We start from the raw sequence: 23,843 nt of genomic DNA, 5'->3' as shown, positions 1-23,843 counted from the left end.
GGGTGTGGCCACGGTGGAGGGCGGCCACGGTGGAGGGCTGGGGGGTGCAGTTGGCGTGGCTGCAGAATAAATTGCAGGTTTTCAAATTGTTAGGTTGGAGCTGGCTGTGCACCACTTGAAAAGTCTTCATGGCCTGAACGCAGTGCTGTTGATGGAGAATCTAGGGATGCTGTGTGTCTGAGAGGGGGAAAGAGCAATTTGCAGGTAGCTCTAAGAAAGTGCTTCACAGAAGAGCGAGAAATCAGGAGCCAGGGAGACTGTTGCACGGTTGAAAGTGATAGAACCCTAAAATACTTGTGACAGCAATTTACATTTACCTAACAGGTTTCACCTAGAAAAATATCTCGACACTTCAGGAGCGTAATTAAACAAAATTTGATACCAAGGTACATAATCAGTTAGTAGAACAGGGAGCCAAGAGCTTGGTCAAATAATTTTGTTTTTCAGAGCATCTTAGAGGAGGAGAGAGGTGGAGAGGTTTAGGGGAAGAATTTCAGAACCTATTAAACTAAGAGCCTGGGCAGCTGAAGGCATGGTCACTAGTGGTTCAGCTGAGAGATTCGGGGATACTTGGGCCAGAATTGGAGGAGCTGAGACATGAGGATTGTGGGGCTGGAGGAGATTATAGGAATAGGAAGGGACGAGGCCATGGAGGGATTTGAATGCATGGATGTGAAGTTTAAAATTGAGGCAGTGCCGGCCTTGGAGTTAACATCATGGAGTCATTTACAGCACAGGAGGAGGCCAATTGGCCCATCAAGTCCATGCTGGCTCTCTGTACAGCAATCCAGCCAGTCCCACCCCTGCTCTATCCCCATATCCATGCAAGTTTACTTCCTTCAAGTGTCCATCAACTTCCTTTTGAAATCAGTGATTGTCTCCCTTTGTGCCACCCTTGTGGGCAGTGAGTCATTACCACTCGCTGCGTAAAAAGTAGTTCCTCCTCACACCCTCCTGCATCTCTTGCCCAAAATCTTAAATGTGTGTCCTCCTAGTCTTTGTATCATAAGCTATTGGGGACAGTTTTCTTTTGTCTACCTTATCTAAACCCGCCATAATCTTGTAAACCTCGATCAAATCTGTCAATCCCCTTTGCTCCAAGGAGAATAACCCCAGCTTTTCCAACCTAACCTTGTAACTAAAATCCCCCCCATCCCTGGAACCATTCTGGTAAATCTCCTCTGCTCCCTCTCAAGGGCCCTCACATCCTTCCTAAAGTGTGGTGACCAGAACTGGATGAAATACTCTAGTTGTGGCCTAACCAGAGCTTTATAAAGGTTCAGCATAACTTCCCTGTTTTTGTGCTCAATGCCTCTATTGATGAAGCCCAAGATCCCAAATGCTCTGCTAACCACTCTCTCAATATATACTGTCACCTTCAAAGATCGATGCATATGCACCCCCAGGTCCCTCTGTCCCTACACTCTCTTGGAATTGTGGCATTAAGACTGTATTGCTTCTATCTCACTCTTCACCAAAATACATCAACTCACACTTCTCAGAATTGATTTCCATCTACCCCTGGTTCTTCTCGTCTAGCTATGTCCTGTTGCAGTCAATTAATATCACCCTCACTGTTTGTCACTCCTCCAAGTTTGTTATCATTGGCAAATTTTGAAATTTATTCTGTATTCCAATATCCAAGTCACTAATACACATCAAAAAAAACCAGTGGTCCCAGCACTGACCGTTGGGAAACACCACTCTCTACCACCCTACTGACCCTTGGGAATCACCACTCTCTACCACCCTACAGACCCTTGGGAAACACCACTCTCTACCACCCTACTGACCCTTGGGAATCACCACTCTCTACCACCCTACAGACCCTTGGGAAACACCACTCTCTACCACCCTACAGACCCTTGGGAAACACCACTCTCTACCATCCTACAGACCCTTGGGAAACACCACTCTCTACCATCCTACAGACCCTTGGGAAACACCACTCTCTACCACCCTACAGACCCTTGGGAAACACCACTCTCTACCACCCTACAGACCCTTGGGAAACACCACTCTCTACCACCCTACTGACCCTTGGGAAACACCACTCTCTACCACCCTACAGACCCTTGGGAATCACCACTCTCTACCACCCTACAGACCCTTGGGAAACACCACTCTCTACCACCCTACTGACCCTTGGGAAACACCACTCTCTACCACCCTACAGACCCTTGGGAATCACCACTCTCTACCACCCTACAGACCCTTGGGAAACACCACTCTCTACCACCCTACTGACCCTTGGGAAACACCACTCTCTACCACCCTACAGACCCTTGGGAATCACCACTCTCTACCACCCTACAGACCCTTGGGAATCACCACTCTCTACCACCCTACAATCTGAAAAAGAGGCATTATCACAACTCACTGTTTTCTGTCCTCGAGCAATTTTTTAAAATCTAAGTTTACACTGACTTTCCATGAGCCACAGATTGTTAATCGGCCAGTTATGTGGTACTTTGTTAAATGCATTTATTTATATAGACAATATCCATTGCAATCCTTTCATCATCCTTCACTGTTACTTCAACAAAAAGTTCAAGCAGATTAGTCAAGCACAGTCTTGTTGATTTAATTTTACCTGATTATTGTTTCTAAAACCTTACCCACCACTGCAAGCACAGGGGTGGAGAGTGAGCAGGACTTGGTGTGATTTAGAATACGGGCAGTAGAGTTTTGGATGAGCTCGGGTTTATGGACAGTGTAAGGTGTGCGAGTGGCTCGGGGACCATTGGAATAGCGGAGTGCAAAGGTAAAAGAAGGCATGGACGAGGGACGGTGTATGTATGTTTTATTTCACGTGTGCATGTGCAGATTACTTCAGATGATGTGCAATTTAATCTATCTCCCTCATTGATTGTGTTCGCAGGATGACGCTCCTGCCATGAATTTTGTGACAGCAGCTGCCAACTTGCGGATGCACATCTTCAGCATGAACATGAAGAGCAAGTTCGATGTGAAATGTAAGGTTTGCATGTTTAAGTTTTATTGAAGAGATACCCCAGGCAAGATCCATTGAATCATACCCAGTATTGCTGATATGCTTTTGACCTCCAGAAGTCGCTGGCCAGCTTATCAGCAGCAGGACCTCTGGCTGGCATTTCTGTCCCTTGCTGAATTGCTGAAGTCTATTGTTGCGGCTAATTACCCTGTTCTCAAGCTATCCCGTCACAGGAGCCCTGGTTGTGAGCAACACATTCAGCGCAGACCTTCATGGTCTCGGGTGCATCAATACCACACCTGTGACACTGGGAAATTTGTTTTAATCTTTATTCCTTTGGGTCTGACCCATGTTTAGTCATTCTGCAGCTCCCTACCCATTCCCATACCGGAAAGTCTGTGTGGGACATGGGATTTGAGGAGCGAGTGGAGCGCAAGTAAAGTGGCATTGGAAGGAAAAACAGAAAATGCTGGAAAAACTCAGGCCTGACAGCATCTGCGGAGAGAGACAGAGTTGACGTTTCAAGTCGGTATGACCCTTCAGAGCTACAGAGAAGTAGAAATGTGATTAAATTTATACTGTTTAAAGGGGGATGGAGCAGGTGAAGTTGGATAGAAGACCAGCGTTTCTGAAGAAGGGTCATATGGACTCGAAACGTCAACTGTTTCTCTCTCCACAGATGCTGTCAGACCTGCTGAGTTTTCCAGCATTTTCTGTTTTTCTTTCAGATTTCCAGCATCCGCAGGGTTTTACTTTTTTATTAAAGTGGCATTAGTATGGATAGCCCTTCCAGCAGATACTCCTGAAGAATTAACTCACGTTTATATAAATACAAAAGCAAAATATCACGGATGCTGGAAATCTGAAATAAGAACCGATAATGTTGGAAATACTCAGCAGGCCTGACATTCTCTGTGGAGAGAGAAGCAGAGTTAACGTTTCAGGTCAAGGACCTATCATTGGAAATCATTTATATCATGCTTTTCATGTCCTTCAGATATCCCAAAGTGCTTTACAGCCAGTTAATTATGTTGGAAATGTTGTCACGATTTAGAAGCAAACACTGTGAATTATTTTTATTCATGACAAATGTCCAATTCATCTATTTTAATGATAATGTTAGTTTGGAGATAAGTGTTTGTCAGGCTCAATTAATTGATACTTAGCTGAGTTAGCAGTAAGCGGCATTGGACCTTGGAATCTTACAGCACAATGATGTTGTGCTTGTTCTGGCTCTTTGGGAGGACCATCAAATTAGTCCCCAGTTGAAATCTGGGTTTAGTAGCCTGAGTTAGTTGGTCCTGCCTCCCCCTCCTCCCTGTTCGGTCACCCCTGCACGGTAATGGGCTTTGAGTGAGGACAGGTTTGGACTCGGCCATGCTCATTACATGTCTCACTGCTTCAGTCACGTTCAAACTGGGTAATGCTTGCCTGAATCGGAAGATGTAGGTTCAAGTCTCACTCCAGAGACTTCGGCACAAACTTCAGGCTGACCGTCTAAGTGAAGTACAGAGGAACTGTACTGTCGGCAGTGAGGATGAGGCCCCCTCAGCAAACATAAAATATCCCATGGCAATATTCAAAGGAGAGCCAGGCCACTGAAGTTTTCTTCAGTAGTTGGATATTTATCTCGTGACTAACATCTGAAGCAGAGTAATTGGTTTTTATCACATTGCTTATTGTGATCCAATATTGTCTGTTGCACCTTCCTCCATCACAACAGTGAACAAGCTTCAAAAGCTTCATTTCATGGACTGTAAACCATTTTGGGATCTCCTGCTGGTTATGAAAGTTGCTATAGAAATGCAAGTTTGTCATCTTACATTCACACATGAAAAATAGCTGCTTGGTTAATTGTTGTAGTCCAGCAAGGAGTACACCTTGGGACAAAGAGGGGGAGAAAGTACAAATACCTCATAATACCACTGAGTGTCAGCAGGTGGCAGTGTTAGGTGTGATAAGCAAATCACTCTTCGCTGAAATATTACCCAGAGGTCGGCAGTGTGGGAACACAGACTAGTGGCGTTGTTGTCCTTATCACGGTAGATTTTGTAATCTTTGACCCACTGACTGGCTGCTGTGGCTCCCATTGCTGTTGGCAGCTGCAGCATGGCATTGGTGGAAGCTTTGATCAAGAAACATAGAAAATAGGAGCAGGAGTAGGCCATTCGGCCCTTCAAGCCTGCTTCTCCATTCAACATGATCATGGCTGATCCTCTATCTCAACACCACACTCCTGCGCTCTCCCCATACCCTTGACGCCTTTAGAGTCCAGAAATCTATTTTCTTCTTAAATATATTCAGTGACTTGGCCTCCCCAGCCTTCTGTGGTAGAGAATTCCACAGGCTCACCACACTCTGAGTGAAGATGTTTCTCCTCAGCTCAGTCCTAAATGGTCTACCCTGTATCCTGAGACTGTGACCCCTTGTTCTGGACCCCCCCCCCTCCACCCCCCCCCAACTACCCCAGACAGAGGAAATATCATCCCTGCATTCAGTCTGTCCATCCCTGTCAGAATTTTATATGTTCCAATGAAATCTCGGCTCATTCTTCTAAACTCCAGTGAATACCGGCCTAGTTGGCCCAGTCTCTCCTCATATGACAATCCTGCCATCCCAGGAATCAGTCTGGTGAACCTTCGCTGCACTCCCTCCATGGCAAGTATATCCTTTCTTAGGTAAGGAGACAAAAACTGCACACAATACTCCAAGTGTGGTCTCACCAAGGCCCTGTACAGCTGCAATAAGACATCCTTGCTCCTGTGCTCAAGTCCTCTCACAATGAAGGCCAACATAAATTTGCCGCCTTAACTGCTTGCTGCACCTGCATGTTTGGCTTTAGTGATTGGTGCGCAAGGACACCCAGGTTCCTTTGTACATCAAGTATCAAGGAATGAAATCGGACAGACCACCGGAAACGACAACAGCAATCGCCCTGTCCACCCTGCAAAGTCCTCCTTGTTAACATCTGGGGTCTAGTACCAAAATTGGGAGAGCTGTCTCTCAGACTAGTCAAGCCACAGCCTGACATAGTCATCCTCATGGAATCATACCTCACAGATAATGTCCCAGACTCCGCCAATACCATCCCTTGATATGTCCTGTCCCACTGGCAGGACAGACCCAGCAGAGGTGGTGGCACAGTGGTGTACAGTTGGGAGGGAGTTGCTCTGGGAGTCCTCAACATCGACTCCAGACCCCATGAAGTCTCATGGCATCAAGTCAAACATGGGCAAGGAAACCTCCTGCTGATTACCACATACCGCTCTCCCTTAGCTGATGAATCAGTGCTTCCTCCATGTTGAACATCACTTGGAGGAAGCACTGAGGGTGGCGAGGGCACAGAATATACCCTGGGTGGGGGACTTCAATGTCCATCACCAAGAGTGGCTCGGTAGCACCACTACTGACCAAGCTGGCCGAGTCCTAAAGGACATAGCTGCTACACTGGGTCTGCGGCAGGTAGTGAGGGAACCAACAAGAGGGAAGAACATACTTGACCTCATCCTCACCAACCTGCCTGCCACAGATGCACCTGTCCATGACAGTATCGGTAGGAGTGACCACCGCACAGTACTTGTGGAGACGAAGTCCCGCCTTCACATTTAGGATACCCTCCATTGTGTTGCATGCCAAACAGCATAAGCAGCAAGTGATAGACAGAGCTAAGCGATCCCACAACCAACGGATCAGATCTGCCCTGCCACGTCCAGCCGTGAATGGTGGAGGCTCCATAAATATCCCCAACCTCAATGATGGGGGAACCCAGCACATCAGTGCAAAAGATAAGGCTGAAGCATTCGCAACAATCTTCAGCCAGAAGTGCCGAGTGGATGATCCATCTCGGCCTCCTCCGGAGGTCCCCAGCATCACAGATGCCAGTCTCCAGCCAATTCGATTCACTCCACGTGATATCAACAAACGGTTGAAGGCACTGGATGCTGCAAAAGCTTTGGGCCCCGACAATATTCCAGCAATAGTACTGAAGACTTGTGCTCCAGAACTTGCAACGCCCCTAACCAAGCTGTTCCAGTACAGCTACAACACTGGCATCTACCTGGCTATGTGGAAAATTGCCCAGGTATGTCCTGTACACAAAAAGCAGGACAAATCCAACCCGGCCAATTACCGCCCATCAGTCTACTCTCCATCATCAGTAAAGTAATGGAAGGGGTCCAGTGCTATCAAGCAGCACTTGCTTAGCAATAACCTGCTCGCTGACACCCAGCTTGGGTTCTGCCAGGGCCACTCAGCTCCTGACCTCATTACAGCCTTGGTTCAAACATGGACGAAAGAGCTGAACTCTCGAGGCGAGGTGAGAGTGACTGCCCTTGATATTAAGGCAGCATTTGACCGAGTGTGGCATCAAGGAGCCCTAGCAAAACTGGAATCAATGGGAATCGGGGGAAAATTATCCGCTGGTTGGAGTCATACCTAGCACAAAGGAAGATGGTTGTGGTTGTTGGGGGTCAGTCATCTGAGTTCCAGGACATCACTGCAGGAGTTCCTCAGGGTAGTATCCTTGGCCCAACCATCTTCAGCTGCTTCATCAATGAGCTTCCTTCCATCATAAGGTCAGAAGTGGGGATGTTCGCTGATGATTGCACAATGTTCAGCACCATTCGCGACTCCTCAAATACTGAAGCAGTCCATGTCCAAATGCAGCAAGACCTGGACAATATCCAGGCCTGGGCTGACAAGTGGCAAGTAACATTTGCACCACACAAGTGTCAGGCAATGACCATCTCCAACAAGAGACAATCCAACTATCGCCCCTTGATGTTCAATGGCATTACCATCACTGAATCCCCCACTATCAACATCCTGGGGGTTACCATTGACCAGAAACTGAACTGGACTAACCATATAAATACTGTGGCTGCAAGAGCAGGTCAGAGGCTAGGAATCGTGTGAAGAGTAACTTACCTGACTCCCCCAAAGCCTGTCCACTATCTACAAGGCATAAGTCAGGAGTGTGATGGAATACTCTCCACTTGCCTGGATGAGTGCAGCTCCCACAACACTCAAGAAGCTTGACACCATCCAGGACAAAGCTTGACTGGCACCACATCTAGAAACATTCACTCCCTCCACCACCGACACACAGTAGCAGCAGTGTGTACCATCTACAAGATGCACTGCAGGAATTTACTAAAGCTCCTTAGACAGCACCTTCCAAACCCATGACCACTACCACCTAGAAGGACAAGGGCAGCAGATCGATGGGAACACCACCACCTGGAGGTTCCCTTCCAAGTCACTCACTTGGAAATATATCGCCGTTCCTTCACTATCACTGGGTCAAAATCCTAGAACTCACTTCCTAACAGCACTGTGGGTGTACCTACACCACATGGACTGCAGTCGTTCAAGAAGGCAGCTCACCACCAAGGGCATCTCAAGGGCAACTCGCGAAGCCCACATCCCATGAATGAATAAAAAAAATTTCCCCATCTATCACCATTTAAATAATACTCTGCCTTTCCTACCGAGGTGGATAACTTCACATTTATCTATGTTATACTGCATCTGCCATGTATTTGCCCACTTACTCAACCTGTCTAAATCGTCTTGAAGCCTCTTAACACCCTCCTCATCACTCACATTCCCAACAAGTTTCGTGTCGTCAGCAAACTGGGAAATATTACTTTTGGTTCCCTCATCCAAATCATTGATATATATAGTGAATAGCTGAGGCCCAAGCACTGATCCCTGCGGTACCCCACTGGTCACCACCTGCCATTCCAAAACAGACCCGTTTATTCCTGCTCTCTGTTTCCTATCTGCTAACCAATTCTCAATCCATGCCAGTATATCATCCTCAGTCCCATAGAATCACAGAATCTCACAGTGCAGAAGAGGCCCTTCGGCCCACTGAATCTGCACCGACACGAGAGAAACACCTGACCTACCTACCTAATCCCATTTACCAGCACTTAGCCCATAGCCTTGAATGTTATGATGTGCCAAGTGCTCATCCAGGTACTTTTTAAAGGATGTGAGGCAACCCACCTCCACCACCTTCCCAGGCAGTGCATTCCAGACCGTCACCACCCTCTGGGTAAAAAAGATTTTCCTCACATCCCCCCTAAACCTCCTGCCCCTCACCTTGAACTTATGCCCCCTTATGACTGACCCTTCAACTAAGGGGAACAGCTGCTCCCTATCCACCCTGTCCATGCCCCTCATAATCTTGTACACCTCGATCAGGTCGCCCCTCAGTCTTCTCTGCTCCAACGAAAACAACCCAAGTCTATCCAACCTCTCTTCATAACTTAAATGTTTCATCCCAGGCAACGTCCTGGTGAATCTCCTCTGCACCCCCTCCAGTGCAATCACATCCTTCCTATAATGTGGCAACCAGAACTGCACACAGTACTCCAGCTGTGGCCTCACCAAAGTTCTACACAACACCAACATGACCTCCCTACCTTTGTAATCTATGCCTCGATTGATAAAGACAAGTGTCCCATATGCCTTTTTCACCACCCCACTAACATGCCCCTCTGCCTTCAGAGATCTATGGACACACACGCCAAGGTCCCTTTGTTCCTCAGAACTTCCTAGCGTCATGCCGGTCATTGAATACTTCCTTGTCAAATTACTGCTTCCAAAGTGTATCACCTCACACTTTTCAGGGTTAAATTCCATCTGCCACTTATCTGCCCATTTGACCATCCCGTTTATATCTTCCTGTAGCCCAAGACACTCAACCTCACTGTTAACCACCCGGCCAATCTTTGTGTCATCGGCAAACTTACTAATCCTACCCCCGACATAGTCATCTATGTCGTTTATATAAATGACAAATAATAAGGGTCCCAGCACAGATCCCTGTGGTATGCCACTGGACACTGGCTTCCAGTCACTAAAGCATCCTTCTGTCATCACCCTCTGTCTCCTACAAGTAAGCCAATTTTGAATCCACCTTATCAAATTACCCTGTATCCCATGTGCATTTGCCTTCTTTATAAGTCTCCCATGTGGGACCTTGTCAAAGGCTTTGCTGAAATCCATATAAACTACATCAACTGCACTACCCTCATCTGCACACCTGGTCACCACCTCAAAAAATTCAATCAAATTTGTTAGGCATGACCTCCCTCTGACAAAGCCATGCTGACTATCCCTGATCAAACCTTGCCTCTCCAAGTGGAGAGAGATTCTCTCCTTCAGAATTTTCTCCAATAGCTTCCCTACCACTGACGTGAGACTCACTGGCCACGTGCTTTAATTTTACACACTAACCTCTTATGTGGAACTTTATCACAAGCTTTCTGAAAATCCAAACACACCACATTCACTGGTTCTCCCTTATTTATTCTGCTAGTTACATCCTCAAAGAACTCCAGTAGGTTTGTCAAATATGATTTCCCTTTCATAAATCCATGTTAACTTTGTCTAATCTCTGATATTTTCTAAGTATCCTGTTATCACATCCTTCATAATAGACTCTAGCATTTTCCCTACTACTGCTGTTAGACTAACCGGTAGGCGATTCAATGTTTTCTCCCTCCTTCCTTTTTAAAATAGTGGAATTACATTTGCCACCCTCCAATCTGCCGGGACTGTTCCAGAATCTACAGAATTTTGGACGATGACAACCAGCGCATCCACTATTGACATGGCCGCCTCCTTTTGCACCCTGGGATGTAGATAGGGCCCTGGGGATTTATTGGCTTTCAGTTCCATTAATTTCTCCAGCACTATTGTTTTAGTAATACTAATTTCCTTCAATTCCTCCTTCTCACTAGACCCTTGGTCCCTAGTATTTCTGGGAAGTTATTTGTGTCTTCCTCCGTGAAGACAGAACTAAAGTAGTTGATTAATTGCTCTGCCATTTCCTTGTTCCCTATTATAAATTCTCCATTTCGGACTGTAAGGGACCTACATTTGTCTTCATCAATCTTTTCCTTTTTATGTACTTATAGAAGCTTTTACAGTCCGCTTTTATGTTCCTTGCAAGTTTACTCTCGTACTCTATTTTTCCTCTCTTAATCAATCTCTTGGTCCTCCTTTGCTGAATTGTAAACTGCTCCCAATCCTCAGGCTTGTTACTTTTTCTAGCAACTTTACATGACTCATCTTTGGATCTAATACTGTCCTTAATTTCTTTTGTTATCCATAGTTAGGCCGCTTTTCCAGTTGTGTTTATGCGCCAGAAAGGAATGTATAACTGTTGCAATGCATACATTTGTTCCTTAAATATTAGTCATTGCCTATCCACCGTCATGCCTTTTAATGAAGTTGCCCAATCTATCTTAGCCAACTCACGCCTCATACCTTTGTAGTTTCCTTAGTTAAGATTTAGGGGCCTCGTTTCAGATTGGACTACTTCACTTTCCATCCTAATGAAGAATTCTATCATGTTATGGTCACTGTTCCTTAAAGGACCCCACTCGGTGTAGAGAGAGAATGCATAACGGGACCCTCAGCTTTAAGCAATCCAGTGTGTTGCATTGATGCATTGACTGAACTTTTTGTCTTCAAGGGCTGTTGGGACGCATACCAAGTTTGAAGTCAGCATTCCCATTAATTTGTATATCTTGTCCGCAGCTATGGCAGGGAACATCATTCCAGCGATTGCCACCACAAATGCAGTGATTGCCGGCTTGATTGTGTTGGAGGGGCTGAAGATTCTCTCCGGGAATCTGGAACAGTGCAGGACAGTAAGTCTTTGGAACAAATCATGAACTGCAGGATGGGGAGAAAGCCTGCCTAATAGCTTAAGTCAGCCAGGGCAGTGCCCTGTGAATGTGGGGTCCCAGGATGGTGAACCTTACCCTCTGCCTGAGGTAAATGGCACGTGAGAGAGGCTGATGTCGCTACATAGACAATTGAGCACATTGCTCACAATTGTCTGCTTGAGCCTGTCCACTGCTGTTAAATTTATTGGCTCAATGGTGGGGAATGTTTCTCAATCAGAAGGCTGGATTCAAGCCCCATTACAGGACCTAGATTGGCACTCCAGTGCAGTGCCGGAGGGAGTATTGCATTGATGACGTTAAACCAAGCCTCCAGCTACCTGTCTAGTAGTTCACTAGAGCCTTCAATATGCCATGACACTATTTGAAGAGTTCTCCATACCTCAGTCAGCACACATTTCCAAAGCACAGTTAAACAGTCATGTGCCTCATGGTAGAATCTCATGGCTTTTGTGGTTGCTATGCTAGCCTTTGTTAAAATTAATTCCCAGGATGTGGGTGTTGCTGGCACGGCCAGCATTTATTCCCCACCCCTCGTTGTGCAGAGTTTGATGCAGTTGAGTGTCTTGCTGGGCCTCTAGTGAGGACAGTTAAGAGTCAGCCATTATTACTGCACTTTTTCATAAATCTAGGTAAAGTGTTCTGAGGTGTTTGAGAGACCAGGTGTAGTATGACTTGAAAAACTTGATGTTCTACTGCAGTTGGTTATAAACAGGAACAAATTGCACCGATCTTTTTGGTGTGGGGCACATCAACCCATCAGATAGCCCCATGTCCCCTTACAGTAAAATCTGGATTGAGAAGGGGAGATATTCGCAAAAAATCCAGTAAGAAATTCTTTAGCCAGAGAGTCATCAGACTGTTGCTGCCACAGGGAGTGGTTGAGGTGAATAGTATAGACGCATTTAAGGAGAAGTTAGATAAACACATGAGGAAGAAAGGAATAGAAGGATAAATTGATGGGATGAAATGAAGTAGAGTGAGAGGAGACTTAACGTGGAGCGTAAACACTGACGTGAACCTAATGATCCGAATGATGTGTTTCTGTGCTGTAAATACTATGTAATGTGGGTTCCCCCAATATCCTTGTGGTAGAAATCGTATCAATCAGTGTATAGGTGAACCCCACAGAGCAGGAGGGAGCCCTGATTCATCAGCCTTGTATCACTGAGCAATGTTGGGCAAGGAAATAAATATTTACAGATGGAAATTAATTTGAATCTGCAGAAAATGGCTTATGAATTTTCCAGTTTAGTGTAATACAGAAAGAAGGCTCATTCCATATGAGCATGTTTTAACCTTTGACTTTTTGTGTGTTTAGATCTTTTTGAATAAGCAGCCCAATCCTCGGAAAAAGTTGTTGGTTCCGTGTACCCTGGACCCCCCAAATCCCAGCTGCTATGTGTGCTCCATCAAGCCTGAAGTCACAGTCAAACTCAACACTCAGAAAGTCTCCATCCAAGTGTTGCAGGACCGGGTAAAGCAATGTGTTTTATGAAAGTTCGAAGGACACCTAGCACTCCCATGACCTTTTCAGCTTGTAAACAGAGTATTGTGACATTTCCACCCCTCTACCTATCATTGCCACCCCAGTCCGCTTGTTGTACTCCGTTCCTGTGTTCTCCCCTCTCCTCCCTCCCCCCCGTGTTCTCCCCTCTCCTCCCCCTCCCCCTCGTGTTCTCTTCCCCCTCCCCCTCGTGTTCTCTTCCCCCTCCCCCTCCCCCTCGTGTTCTCTTCTCCCTCCCCTTCGTGTTCTCTTCCCCCTCCCCCCGTGTTCTCTTCCCCCTCCCCCCGTGTTCTCTTCCCCCTCCCCCCCGTGTTCTCTTCCCCCTCCCCCCCGTGTTCTCTTCCCCCTCCCCCCCGTGTTCTCTTCCCCCTCCCCCCGTGTTCTCTTCCCCCTCCCCCCCGTGTTCTCTTCCCCTCCCCCCCGTGTTCTCTTCCCCCTCCCCCCCGTGTTCTCTTCCCCTCCCCCCCGTGTTCTCTTCCCCCTCCCCCCCGTGTTCTCTTCCCCCTCCCCCCCGTGTTCTCTTCCCCCTCCCCCCCGTGTTCTCTTCCCCCTCCCCCGTGTTCTCTTCCCCCTCCCCCTCCCCCGTGTTCTCTTCCCCCTCCCCCTCCCCCGTGTTCTCTTCCCCCTCCCCCTCCCCCGTGTTCTCTTCCCCCTCCCCCTCCCCCGTGTTCTCTTCCCCCTCCCCCTCCCCCGTGTTCTCTTCCCCCTCCCCCTCCCCCGTGTTCTCTTCCCCCTCCCCCCCCCCCCGTGTTCTCTTCCCCCTCCCCCCGTGTTCTCTTCCCCCTCCCCCCGTGTTCTCTTCCCCCTCCCCCTCCCCCCGTGTTCTCTTCCCCCTCCCCCTCCCCCCGTGTTCTCTTCCCCCTCCCCCTCCCCCCATGTTCTCTTCCCCCTCCCCCTCCCCCCGTGTTCTCTTCCCCCTCTTCTCACCCTCCCACCTGGTTAGATTATGAGGAGAGGTTGTGCAAGCTAGGTTTTATTCCCTGGGATACGGAAAATTAAGGAGTGATTTGACTGAGGCTTTTAGATACTTGAAAGGAACAGAAGTAGATAGAAAGTTGCTGGGGTGTCTGGGACATGGGGACATAATTGTAAAGGACATAATTGTAAAATCAGAGGCAGTCAGTAAGGGTTGTAGAAGTGTGGGACATTCTCTCACAGTGGATGCTAGCTCAATTAATAATTTTAGATCAATAGATTTTTGCTCGCCAAGCATATTAAGATTTCTGGAATGTAACTGGGTGAATTGAGTTGAATACAGATCTGCCTTGATTTAAGTGAATGACAGAATTGGCCCGAGGGGCTGAATGGTCTCCTCCCATTCTCCTCCTTCATTCACCTTGGGGATGAAGTCCCTGAGCCCATTGTGGAGGGCCTTATTTTAAAAAGGGAGCCTCACAGTCATTGCTCCTTTAAATGAAATGGCCTTGTCTATTGGCATATAACTTGTTCATTCTGTGCCCTTCAGTAGTCAGTGCTAGTTCATCTCGCTCAAATACATCCACATTGTCTGACTTATTTGGTGTAGAGCTGCAAGTTCTGTGATAATTTCTACACTCGGGCTCAGTCTTCTGTTTTTGCTCCAGATTTTGAAGGATAAATTTGGAATGGTGGCTCCGGATGTGCAGATAGAAGATGGCAAGGGAACAATCCTAATCTCCTCGGAAGAGGGAGAAACAGAAGGTACAGAGTAGCTTCGTTTTGTTTTATTTTCAGCCCCCATCCTGCACTTTTTGTGCACCTGGCTGAGTAGCCCTGTGAGCTGCTCTCTCCCCTCTGAGCCAGAACACTGGGGAGAACACCCCTAGACTTCAGACTCATGCATTGGGATCTTTTACATTCACCTTTCACCTGAAAGTCCCCCAATGGTGCAGCACTTACTTGGTACTGTACAGGGAGTGTGAGCCTGGATCATGTACTCAGGCCACTGGAGTGGGACTTCAACCCATAACCTTGTGACTCACATGAGAGTGTCACCAACAGAACCACTCATGGCTTGATGGGTCAGTGGTTTGCTGCTGTGCTGTGGCAGCAGATTGTTGGTGGGATATCACATATGAAGCCCAGGGACTGGAGATTTTGTGTTAACCTGTCTTTTATTGCCCCTCCCAGCAAACAACAACAAGAACCTGTCCGAGTTTGGGATCTGCAATGGAAGTCGACTCCAAGTAGATGATTTCTTACAAGACTACACTCTGACTGTAACCCTCCTGCACAGGTGAGAAACCAGCCCTTGCCCTGTCACATCACCTTTGCTGATATAAATGTTGAGATGCTCTACTGCGTGTGTGATCTCTATCACCTACATGCTGTAACAGGTGGCCTCGCCTCAAGCTTTCCCCACTCCCTCCCCTCTCCAGAAGTATTTGCTCTTTTGCTGGAGTAAGGTTGTATGGCTGCTGGGTGTGCTCTGCTACCTTGTTCAGCTGAGCTGAGATTGAGAGTGACAGATTTGACTGCAGCCACCTGTGAGCTGTTGCCTGTCCTCTCCACTGCCTGCACAGCAGCTTTCCAATCAAGGAGTTGAAATCCTGCCTCCCTAGGCTAGGGCCTGGAGAGATTTAGCACAGACCAAGCATTGAACTTGGCCCCTTCCAGGTGTGTATCCCTCACTTACACCCAGGGTAGTGCGTTTGCAAGGGGGCATTGGGGTGTCAGGCATTTATATTTCTCTGTGATGGATCCTGTGGGCTGCTGAGTGGTTTATGTGTTGCGATGGTCAATTGCAGCGAAGACCTGGAGAAGGACATAGAGTTTGAGGTGGTCGGAGACGCCCCCGAGAAAGCTCCTCAAAAGCCGAGTGAGGAAGATGGCAAGGCCATAACCAACGGCAGCGACGATGGAGCACAACCGTCCACATCTAAAGGTAATGGCTTCCCGTGCCTCCCCTCCTCCAATTTCCCCCAGCCCTTTCCCATATCAGCTAATGAAAGGCGCTATATAAATACCAGTCTTTTTCTTGCACTGGCATGAATGGGACCCCATTGCCTGCAATAGGCTTTGTTTTCTATTCATTCTTGGAATGTGAGTGTCACTGGCTAGGCCAGCATTTATTGCCCATCTCTAATTGCCCTTGAGAAGGTGGTGGTAAGCTGCCTCCTTGAACTGCTGCAGTCCCTGTGGTGTAGGTCACCCACAGTTCTTTTAGGAAGGGAATTCCATGATTTTGATCCAGAGACAGTGAAGGAATGATGATATAGTTCCAAACCAGAATGGTGTGTGGCAAATGGAAAGCATTCTATCACATTCTTGACTTGTGCCTTGTAGATGGTCGACGGGCTCTGGGGAGTCAGGAGGTGAGTTACTTGCCACAGAATTCCCAATCTTTGACCTATTCTTGTAGCCACAGTATTTATATGGCTGATTAGTTTGGGTTCTGATCAATTGTAGGATGCTGATGGGGATTCGGAGATGGGATTGCTGTTGAATGTCATGGGGAGATGGTTAGATTCTCTTGTTGGAGATCGCCATTGCCTGGCACATGTGTCACACAAAAGTTACCACTTTTCAGCCCAAGCCTGAATGTTGATCAGTTGTTAATTAATTACATTAGGATGTGCCGTGTCACTGGGACACTCAGGCTGTCGTCATAATCGCAGTAGAGCATAATAAAGACTCATATTTTTCACAAATTTAGAGCATTCCAAAGTGCTTTATGACCAGTGAAATTGTTTGAAGTGTAATCACTGGGAAATGTGGGTAATCAAAATCATGAGGGGTCTGGACAGAGGGAGAAACTGTTCCTGTTGGTGGAAGGATCAAGACCGGAGGGCACAGATTTAAAATTATTGGCAAAAGAAGCAATGACGACACAAGGAGAAACTTTTTCACGCAGTGAGTGGTTAGGATCTGGAATGCATTGCTTGAGTGTGTGGTGGAGGCAGGTTCAGTCGATGCATTCAGGAGGAAATTGGCTTGTTATCTGAAAAGGAAGAATGTGCAGGGCTACAGGGAGAAGAAGGTAGCATAGGTGAATTGTTCCTTCAGAGAGCCAGCACAAACATGACGGTGTGAATGGCCTCCTGGGCTATAACCATTCGGTGATTCTATGAAATATGGCAACCAGCTCCCACAAAATGCATAGGAACATAAAAAAAAAAGGAACAGAAGTTGGCTATTCAGCCACTCACTCCTGCTCTGTCATTCAATAAGATTAAGGCTGATCTAATTGTGACCTCAACTGCACTTCCCTGCCTGTCCCCACAACCCTTGTCGGTGAAATATCTGCCAGTCTCAGCCCTGAATATATTCAACGACCCAGCCTCCACTGTTGCCTGGGGTTAGAGAATTCCAAACAGTAATAACCCGATAAATCATTCCTCCTCATCCCTATCTTAAAGGGGAGATTCCTTATCCTGAAACTGTGCCCCCTAGTTATAGGTTCTCCCATGAGGGGAAACATCCTCTCAGCATCTACCCTGTCAAGCCCCTTTGGAATCTTACATGTTTCAATGAGATCCCATCTCATTCTTCTAAACTTCAATGAATACAGGCCTAGTCGGCCTAACCTCTCCATAAGACGTAGGAGCAGAAGTAGGCTGTTTGACCCATTGAGTCTGTTCTCCTCATATGACAATCCTGCCATCCTAGAAATCAGTCTGGTGAACCTCCGCTGCACTCCCTCTATGGCAAGTATATCCTTTCTTAAGTAAGGAGACCAAAACTGCACACAATACTCCAGGTGTGGTCTCACCAAGGCTCTGTACAGCTGCAGTAAGACATCCTTGCTCCTGTACTCAAGTCCTCTAACCATGAAGGCCGATTATTGCAATGATCTTATTTGCCCAATACCAATTTGCTTGTGGCTCAGGTAATAATGCAGACATTATTACCTTTGTGGTTCTACTTTTTTAATTCAGCCCCCAGCTGCTTATACTCCCTTGGCAGAACCTCCTCCTTAGCTGTGCTTTGCTTGTTGGTATCCATGTGGACCATGACAACTGGATCCTTGCCTTTGGGACTCACGCTCTCGGTTGCCGAGAACCCTTTCTATCCCCCCCTCCCTAACTATACTGTCCCCTACGACTGCTCTATTCCATTTTACTCCAACTTGAATGGCCCCTGTACCACAGCGTTGTGATCAGGTTGTTCATCCTCCCTGCAGTCCCCGCTCTCGTCCATATGGGCTGCAAGATGGTCGAACTTGGACAGGTGCAAGGACTATGGTTCCTCCAGTGCTACCTTCTGGATCCCTAAACCTGCCTCGCTCGTCATGTCCTCCAGCCCCTGACCATGGGGAAAAATCTGAAGTACTTAACCCAAGCGGTGTGACTGCCTCCTGGAACAAAGTGTCCAGGTAACTTTGTCCCTCCCTGATGCATCACAGTGTCCAAAGCTTGAACTCCACCTCAAATGACTCTGAGCCAAAGTTCCTCGAGCTGCAAACTTTTACTGCATGTGTGGTTGATGTGGATCACAGTGCTGTTTACCTGCTCCCATCCGCTATAGCTACAACGCATCACATGCCCTGCCATCTCTATTGTATTTTATTTAACCAATTAGGGTTTCAAGCTTTGAAACATCATTCAACATTTGTAGTTATGGCTTATCGAGTTAACCTACTTAATATCATTTTAATAGTGTTTAAACTACTGCTCTATTTTAGAGGGGAAAAACTGTATAACTCACAAAACAAACGCCTACCTGTTTATCCAAGTCACGCCTGCAAACCTCAGCTCTTGGGTCTTACTGTCTTGCACTCTCTCTCTCTCCCTGTCCTGCAAAAAACCAGAACTATTTCTCTCTCTCTCTCTCTCTCTCCAAATTCCCAAGTTAAGTACTCTGTAGACGCTGTACACTGTTGAGCTTGTTTCCGTGTTGTTTACATGCCATGATGGCTATGGCATATTGGGCCTGTTGCGCTTTGAGAGGTCACAATAATTCCAGGCTGGACAGTAGGTTCCAGCACCTGCTTCTGCTAAACCTCACTGTTCCCTTAGGATGTTTGGACTTAAGATACATTTTCTTACGCAGTCAGTTTTTGTGATCTGGAATGCACTGGTGAAAGGCTGGTGGAAGCAGATTCAATAGTAACTTTCTAAAGGCAATTGAATAAATACTTGAAGGGGGAGCTTTACAGGGCCATGGAGAAAGAGCAGGGGGAGTGGGGCTGATTGAATAGATCTTTCAAAGAGCCAGAATGGGCACAATGGATGAAATGGCCTCCTTTGCTTATCATTCTGTGGTTCTATGACGACTCTCCCTGTACAAGGCATCCCATTCTCCTACTTTTATAACTGTGTCCTGTTCTTCAGCCTCCGAGCAGGACGATGTACTGATCGTTGACTCAGATGAAGAGATGCCCTCGTCTAGCGGAGTGGAGGCTAACATGGATAGCCGGAGCCTGAAGAGGAAGTTGGAGGATGAGACAGAAGGTGTCAGTGTTAAGCGGATTTGCACCGAGCAGGAAGAGGAGGAGGATGATATCATCTCGTTGGATTGAGTGACATGTTGGAGATTCTGGCTGCTCTTTTGTTCTGGCGCCACTCTGTGTTGTCAGACAGACAGTTAAGATTGGGTGGGATGGGGTGGGTAGGGGAAACGATGCCAGCAAAGAACCCAGCAACAAGTCACAGCCTTAAACTCTGATCAAAGTAAAAGAGGCAGGTTGGGGGAGACACCACAAGCACTGAGAGAGTCACACCATCCTAGCAAGTTTGGATAGCAGTGTCAGCCACCTTGCTGGATATAAATTGACAACCAAATCTTTTGGCTCCAGCGTTGTTTCCCCTTCCCCCCTCCTCTCTGGCTCTGATGCTACTTATGGAATTCGCTGTTGATGAAGTATTAAAAATGTTCCTTTGTATAACAACAGCGACATGTTTTGTAAATTGCTGTAAACACTTCATTTTCCTCAAGCCTGTTTGTACTTCCTGATATCAGAGCCTCTTTAATCAGATCCAGGGGCCTTTCCTTGTGTCTTGTTACAGTTTGTAGTTATTTATACGTGACTTTTGTATAACGCAGATATCTTAACTTTTTTTTGTTCATACTTTACATGGATTCCAATGATCATATTCGGAGTCGGTCCAAGTATCCAGATCCCGAGATGGCCCCAGTGGTCAGGTCTGGGGTGGGCTCGGGTCCTAAGGTGGCCCACCTCCAGGCAACCTCCAGAACGTGATTCCCTGGCAGTGTTGGGAGTGAGATTGTCTAGTGGATGGAAACGGGGTGGCATAGGGACATAGCATTATCAGAAGAGGAGTCATCTGCTCTGTAGTTTAGGGAGGGTAGAAGAAATATGTAATTTGCAGTTGGGCTGTTCTGTAGCCGGTTACTGATCCGATCGGCCTGTTCAATGTCGAGAGAGAGAGAGAGAGAGATTGCTAAGGGTGTAGCTAAAAGTATTTTTGTAGCAAATTGACATTGCCGTGTCAGTAGGTTTTTTTTGTATCTGAATCGACTGTAAAATGTACCGAAAAGCTTTGTTACAAATGGCAGTTTTCATGATTAAAACATTCACTGTGTACAGTTCTTGTGTCTTCAGCCAGCAAGTGAACCTCTCAGAACTACTCTGTAGCATCCCCGTAGCATTCATTCACAATCGTGCTTACGTTTCTATTGCCACATTTAGCCTTATGTTTATTGTGTAAATATTGGAAGGAGAGCAACTTTAAAGATTTTTGTTGTGCGTTTCCTTCTCCTTGCCTGCCGGGAGGAGGGATTCCACTGGTGCTCTGCTTGTGGTGAATTTTTGCAACCCATTTGCAGGGCAAATTCACAGGTCCTATCTAATCCTGATCTCACATGGATACTGCCAGCTTGATGGTGAACAGGATGTAGACGGCTAGCTGAAGCCCCTAGCCCGGGGCATGGTTCCAATTGACACTGCCCCTACCATTCTTCACTTGTGCTAAGGAGTTTGGTTTTGAATAGTGATGAATCTTTACATGTTAGCCTTTCACTTAATATTCCAGGCCAAATAATTGGATGCAGGAATCCTGGATGGTTCTGCTGTCAAAATTGGGAATACTTCACCCCATTAGTCTAAACATTCATTCCATCCAGAACCAACAAGCACAGTGGCTGCATTGTGTATAATCTACAAGACCCACTCCACCAACTTTTCTCAGCTCCTTCAATTGCACATCCCAGACCTGTGACCTCTGCCATCAAAAACACAAGTGCAGCAGGTGCATTGGAATTCCACCCCTACAAGTTCCCCTCTTAAGTCGAACGTCATCCTAACCTGGATATTCATGGGCTGTTCCCTCATAATCACTGGGTCAAAATGATGGGACTCCTTGCCTTACAGGAGGGCCCAGAACCACCACCTCAAGGGTCAACTCGTAATAGGCAGCAAATGCCAGTCTTGCCAGTAACACCTACATCTTGAGAATGAATATAAAAACAATTGTCGTGGATTGACTGAGGTTAGCTAACTCAGCATTGCTCTGGATTTTATTTAAGGGCTTTGTCAGTACAATGTACAGTGGTTATGTTACTGCACTAGTAACCTGGAGACCTGGGCTATCGATTTAAAGATGGACTGCAATGTTTAAGAAGGCAGCTCACCCCCATCTTCTCAAGGGCATTAGGGATGGGCAACAAATGCTGACCTTGTCAGTGATGCCCGCATCCCATTAAAGAAAAAAATGAGTTCAAATCTCACCACAGCAGCTGGAGAATTTGAATTCAGTTAATTAAATAAATCTTCAACAAAAAGCTTGTATCATTAATGGTGACCACAAAACTACCGGATTGTCATAAAAACCCATCTGGTTCATTAATGTTCTTTAGGGAAGGAAGGAAATCTGCTGCCCTTACCCAGTCTACGCCCACAGTAATGTGGTTGGCCCTTTACGACCCTCTGAAACGGCTGAGCAAGACACTCCGTTGTACCAAACCGCTAAGCTTGTAGCAGTTCAAGAATGTGACTCATCATCTTTCCGAGGGAAGTTAGGGATGGGCAATAAATGTTGGCTTTGCACTGCCCACATCCCATGAATAAATTTTTAAAAATTCAGTTATTCACTGACCACCTGAACCAGGCTCATGAGAATTCAGCGATCGTTTCCTCTGGTGGGTGAGTCCAGAACAAGGAAGCAGAACTTTAAAATTAGAGTCAGGCCGCTCAGGCATGATGTCAGGAATCACTTCTTTTCACAACGGCTATCTCTAACCACACCCCCCCCTGCCCCTACCAGCCAAAAAAAGCTGGGGTTCAATTAAAAATTTCAAAACTCAGTGGGCAAATTTTAAATTCTCCATTTTTGCAGGAAGAATGAAAAAGAAACTTATCTAAATGGTGAGAGATTGCAGAGCTCTGAGGTGCAGAGGGATCTGGATGTCCTAGTTTAAGAAGGCAGCTCACCCCCATCTTCTCAAGGGCACTAGGGATGTCCTAGTGCATGAATCACAAAAGGTTAGTCTGCAGGTACAGCAGGTAATTAGGAAAACTAATAAAATGTTATCGTGTATTATGAGGAGAATTGAATATAAAAGTAGGGAGGTTATGCTTCAGTTGTACAGGGCACTAGTGAGACCACATCTGGAGTACTGTCTCCTTATTTAAGAAAGGATGGAAATGTGTTAGAAGCAGATCAGAGAAGGCTTACTAGACTAATACCAGGAATGAGCAGGTTGTCTTCTGAGGAAAGGTTGGACAGGTTAGGATTGTGTCCACTGGAGTTTAGAAGAATAAGAAACTTGGTTGAAATGTATAAGATCCTGAGGGGTCTTGACAGGGTGGATGTGGAAAGGATGTTTCCTCTTGTGGGAGAATCTAGAACCTAGGGTCACTGTTTAAAAATAGGGGGCCTCCAATTTAAGACAGGTGAGAATTTATTTTCTCAGAGGGTCATGAGTCTTTGGCATTCTCTTCCTCAAAACGCAGTGGAAACAGAGTCTGAATATACTTAAGGCAGAGGTAGATCGATTCTTGATAGGCAAGGGGGTGGAAGGTTATTAGGGGTGGGCAGTAATGTAGGGTTGAGGTTACAATCAGATCAGCCATGAACTTATTGAATGGCAGAGCAGGGCCAATGGCCTACGTCTCCTAATTCATATGTTCAGAATTGGAGACGTGAAGCTATCTCAGAGGGTGGTGGGGCTGGAGGAGATTACAGACATAGGGAAAGGTGAGGCCATAGAGGGGTTCGAAAACAAGGATGAGAATTTTAAAATTGAGCCATTGTTTGACTGGGAATAATGTAGGTCAATGAGCACAGGTGTGGTTGGACTTGGTGTGAGATAGGACACAGCAGCCAAATTTGCAGAGGGTAGAAGGTGGGAGACCAGCCAGAAATGTATTGGAATAGTTTAGTCTGGAAGTAGCAAAGGCATAGATGGGGGTTTCAGTGGTGGATAAGCTGAGGCAGGGGCGGAGTTAAGTAATGTTGCAGAGGTGAAAATAGGTGATCTTCGTGATGGTGCTGATCTGTGGTTGGAACCTCATCTTGGGATCAAATATGACACCAAGGTTGCGAACAGTCTGGTTCAGCCTCAGACAGTTGCAAGGGAAAAGGATGGAGGCGGTGGCTGGGGAATAGAGTTGGAGTGGGGAGAGAAGACTATGGCTTCAATCTTCCTAATATTTAATTAAAGGAAATTTCAGTTCATCCAGTACATGATGTCAGGTAAGCAATCTGAACATTTAAAAAGTGAGGAGTCGAGAGAGGTGGTGGTGAGGCAGAGCTGGATCTTGTCAGTGTAAGTGTGGAGATTGACTTAATGTTTTCTG

At 46.6% G+C, this 23,843-nt stretch overlaps 1 protein-coding gene across 1 annotated transcript in view; it reads left to right on the top strand.

The window, feature by feature from the left end:
• The window catches only part of uba2 (ubiquitin-like modifier activating enzyme 2), a 46,944-nt gene extending 26,309 nt beyond the window's left edge, over window positions 1–20,635 (top strand). Inside the window, exons 11-17 of the mRNA XM_078544685.1 lie at window positions 2,882–2,975; window positions 11,510–11,622; window positions 12,980–13,135; window positions 14,749–14,845; window positions 15,275–15,380; window positions 15,892–16,028; window positions 19,417–20,635. Coding sequence (XP_078400811.1) covers window positions 2,882–2,975; window positions 11,510–11,622; window positions 12,980–13,135; window positions 14,749–14,845; window positions 15,275–15,380; window positions 15,892–16,028; window positions 19,417–19,604 — 891 coding nt within the window. The 3' untranslated portion in view covers window positions 19,605–20,635. The remainder of the gene's footprint in view (window positions 1–2,881; window positions 2,976–11,509; window positions 11,623–12,979; window positions 13,136–14,748; window positions 14,846–15,274; window positions 15,381–15,891; window positions 16,029–19,416) is intronic.
• The last annotated feature ends 3,208 nt before the right edge of the window (window positions 20,636–23,843 follow it).

The sequence above is a fragment of the Cetorhinus maximus genome, chromosome 6 (genome assembly GCF_964194155.1).
Source record: "Cetorhinus maximus chromosome 6, sCetMax3.hap1.1, whole genome shotgun sequence".
NCBI lineage: Eukaryota > Metazoa > Chordata > Chondrichthyes > Lamniformes > Cetorhinidae > Cetorhinus > Cetorhinus maximus.
The sequence above is the reverse complement of the archived record's forward strand: the minus strand, read 5'-3'. Positions and strand labels throughout refer to the sequence as shown.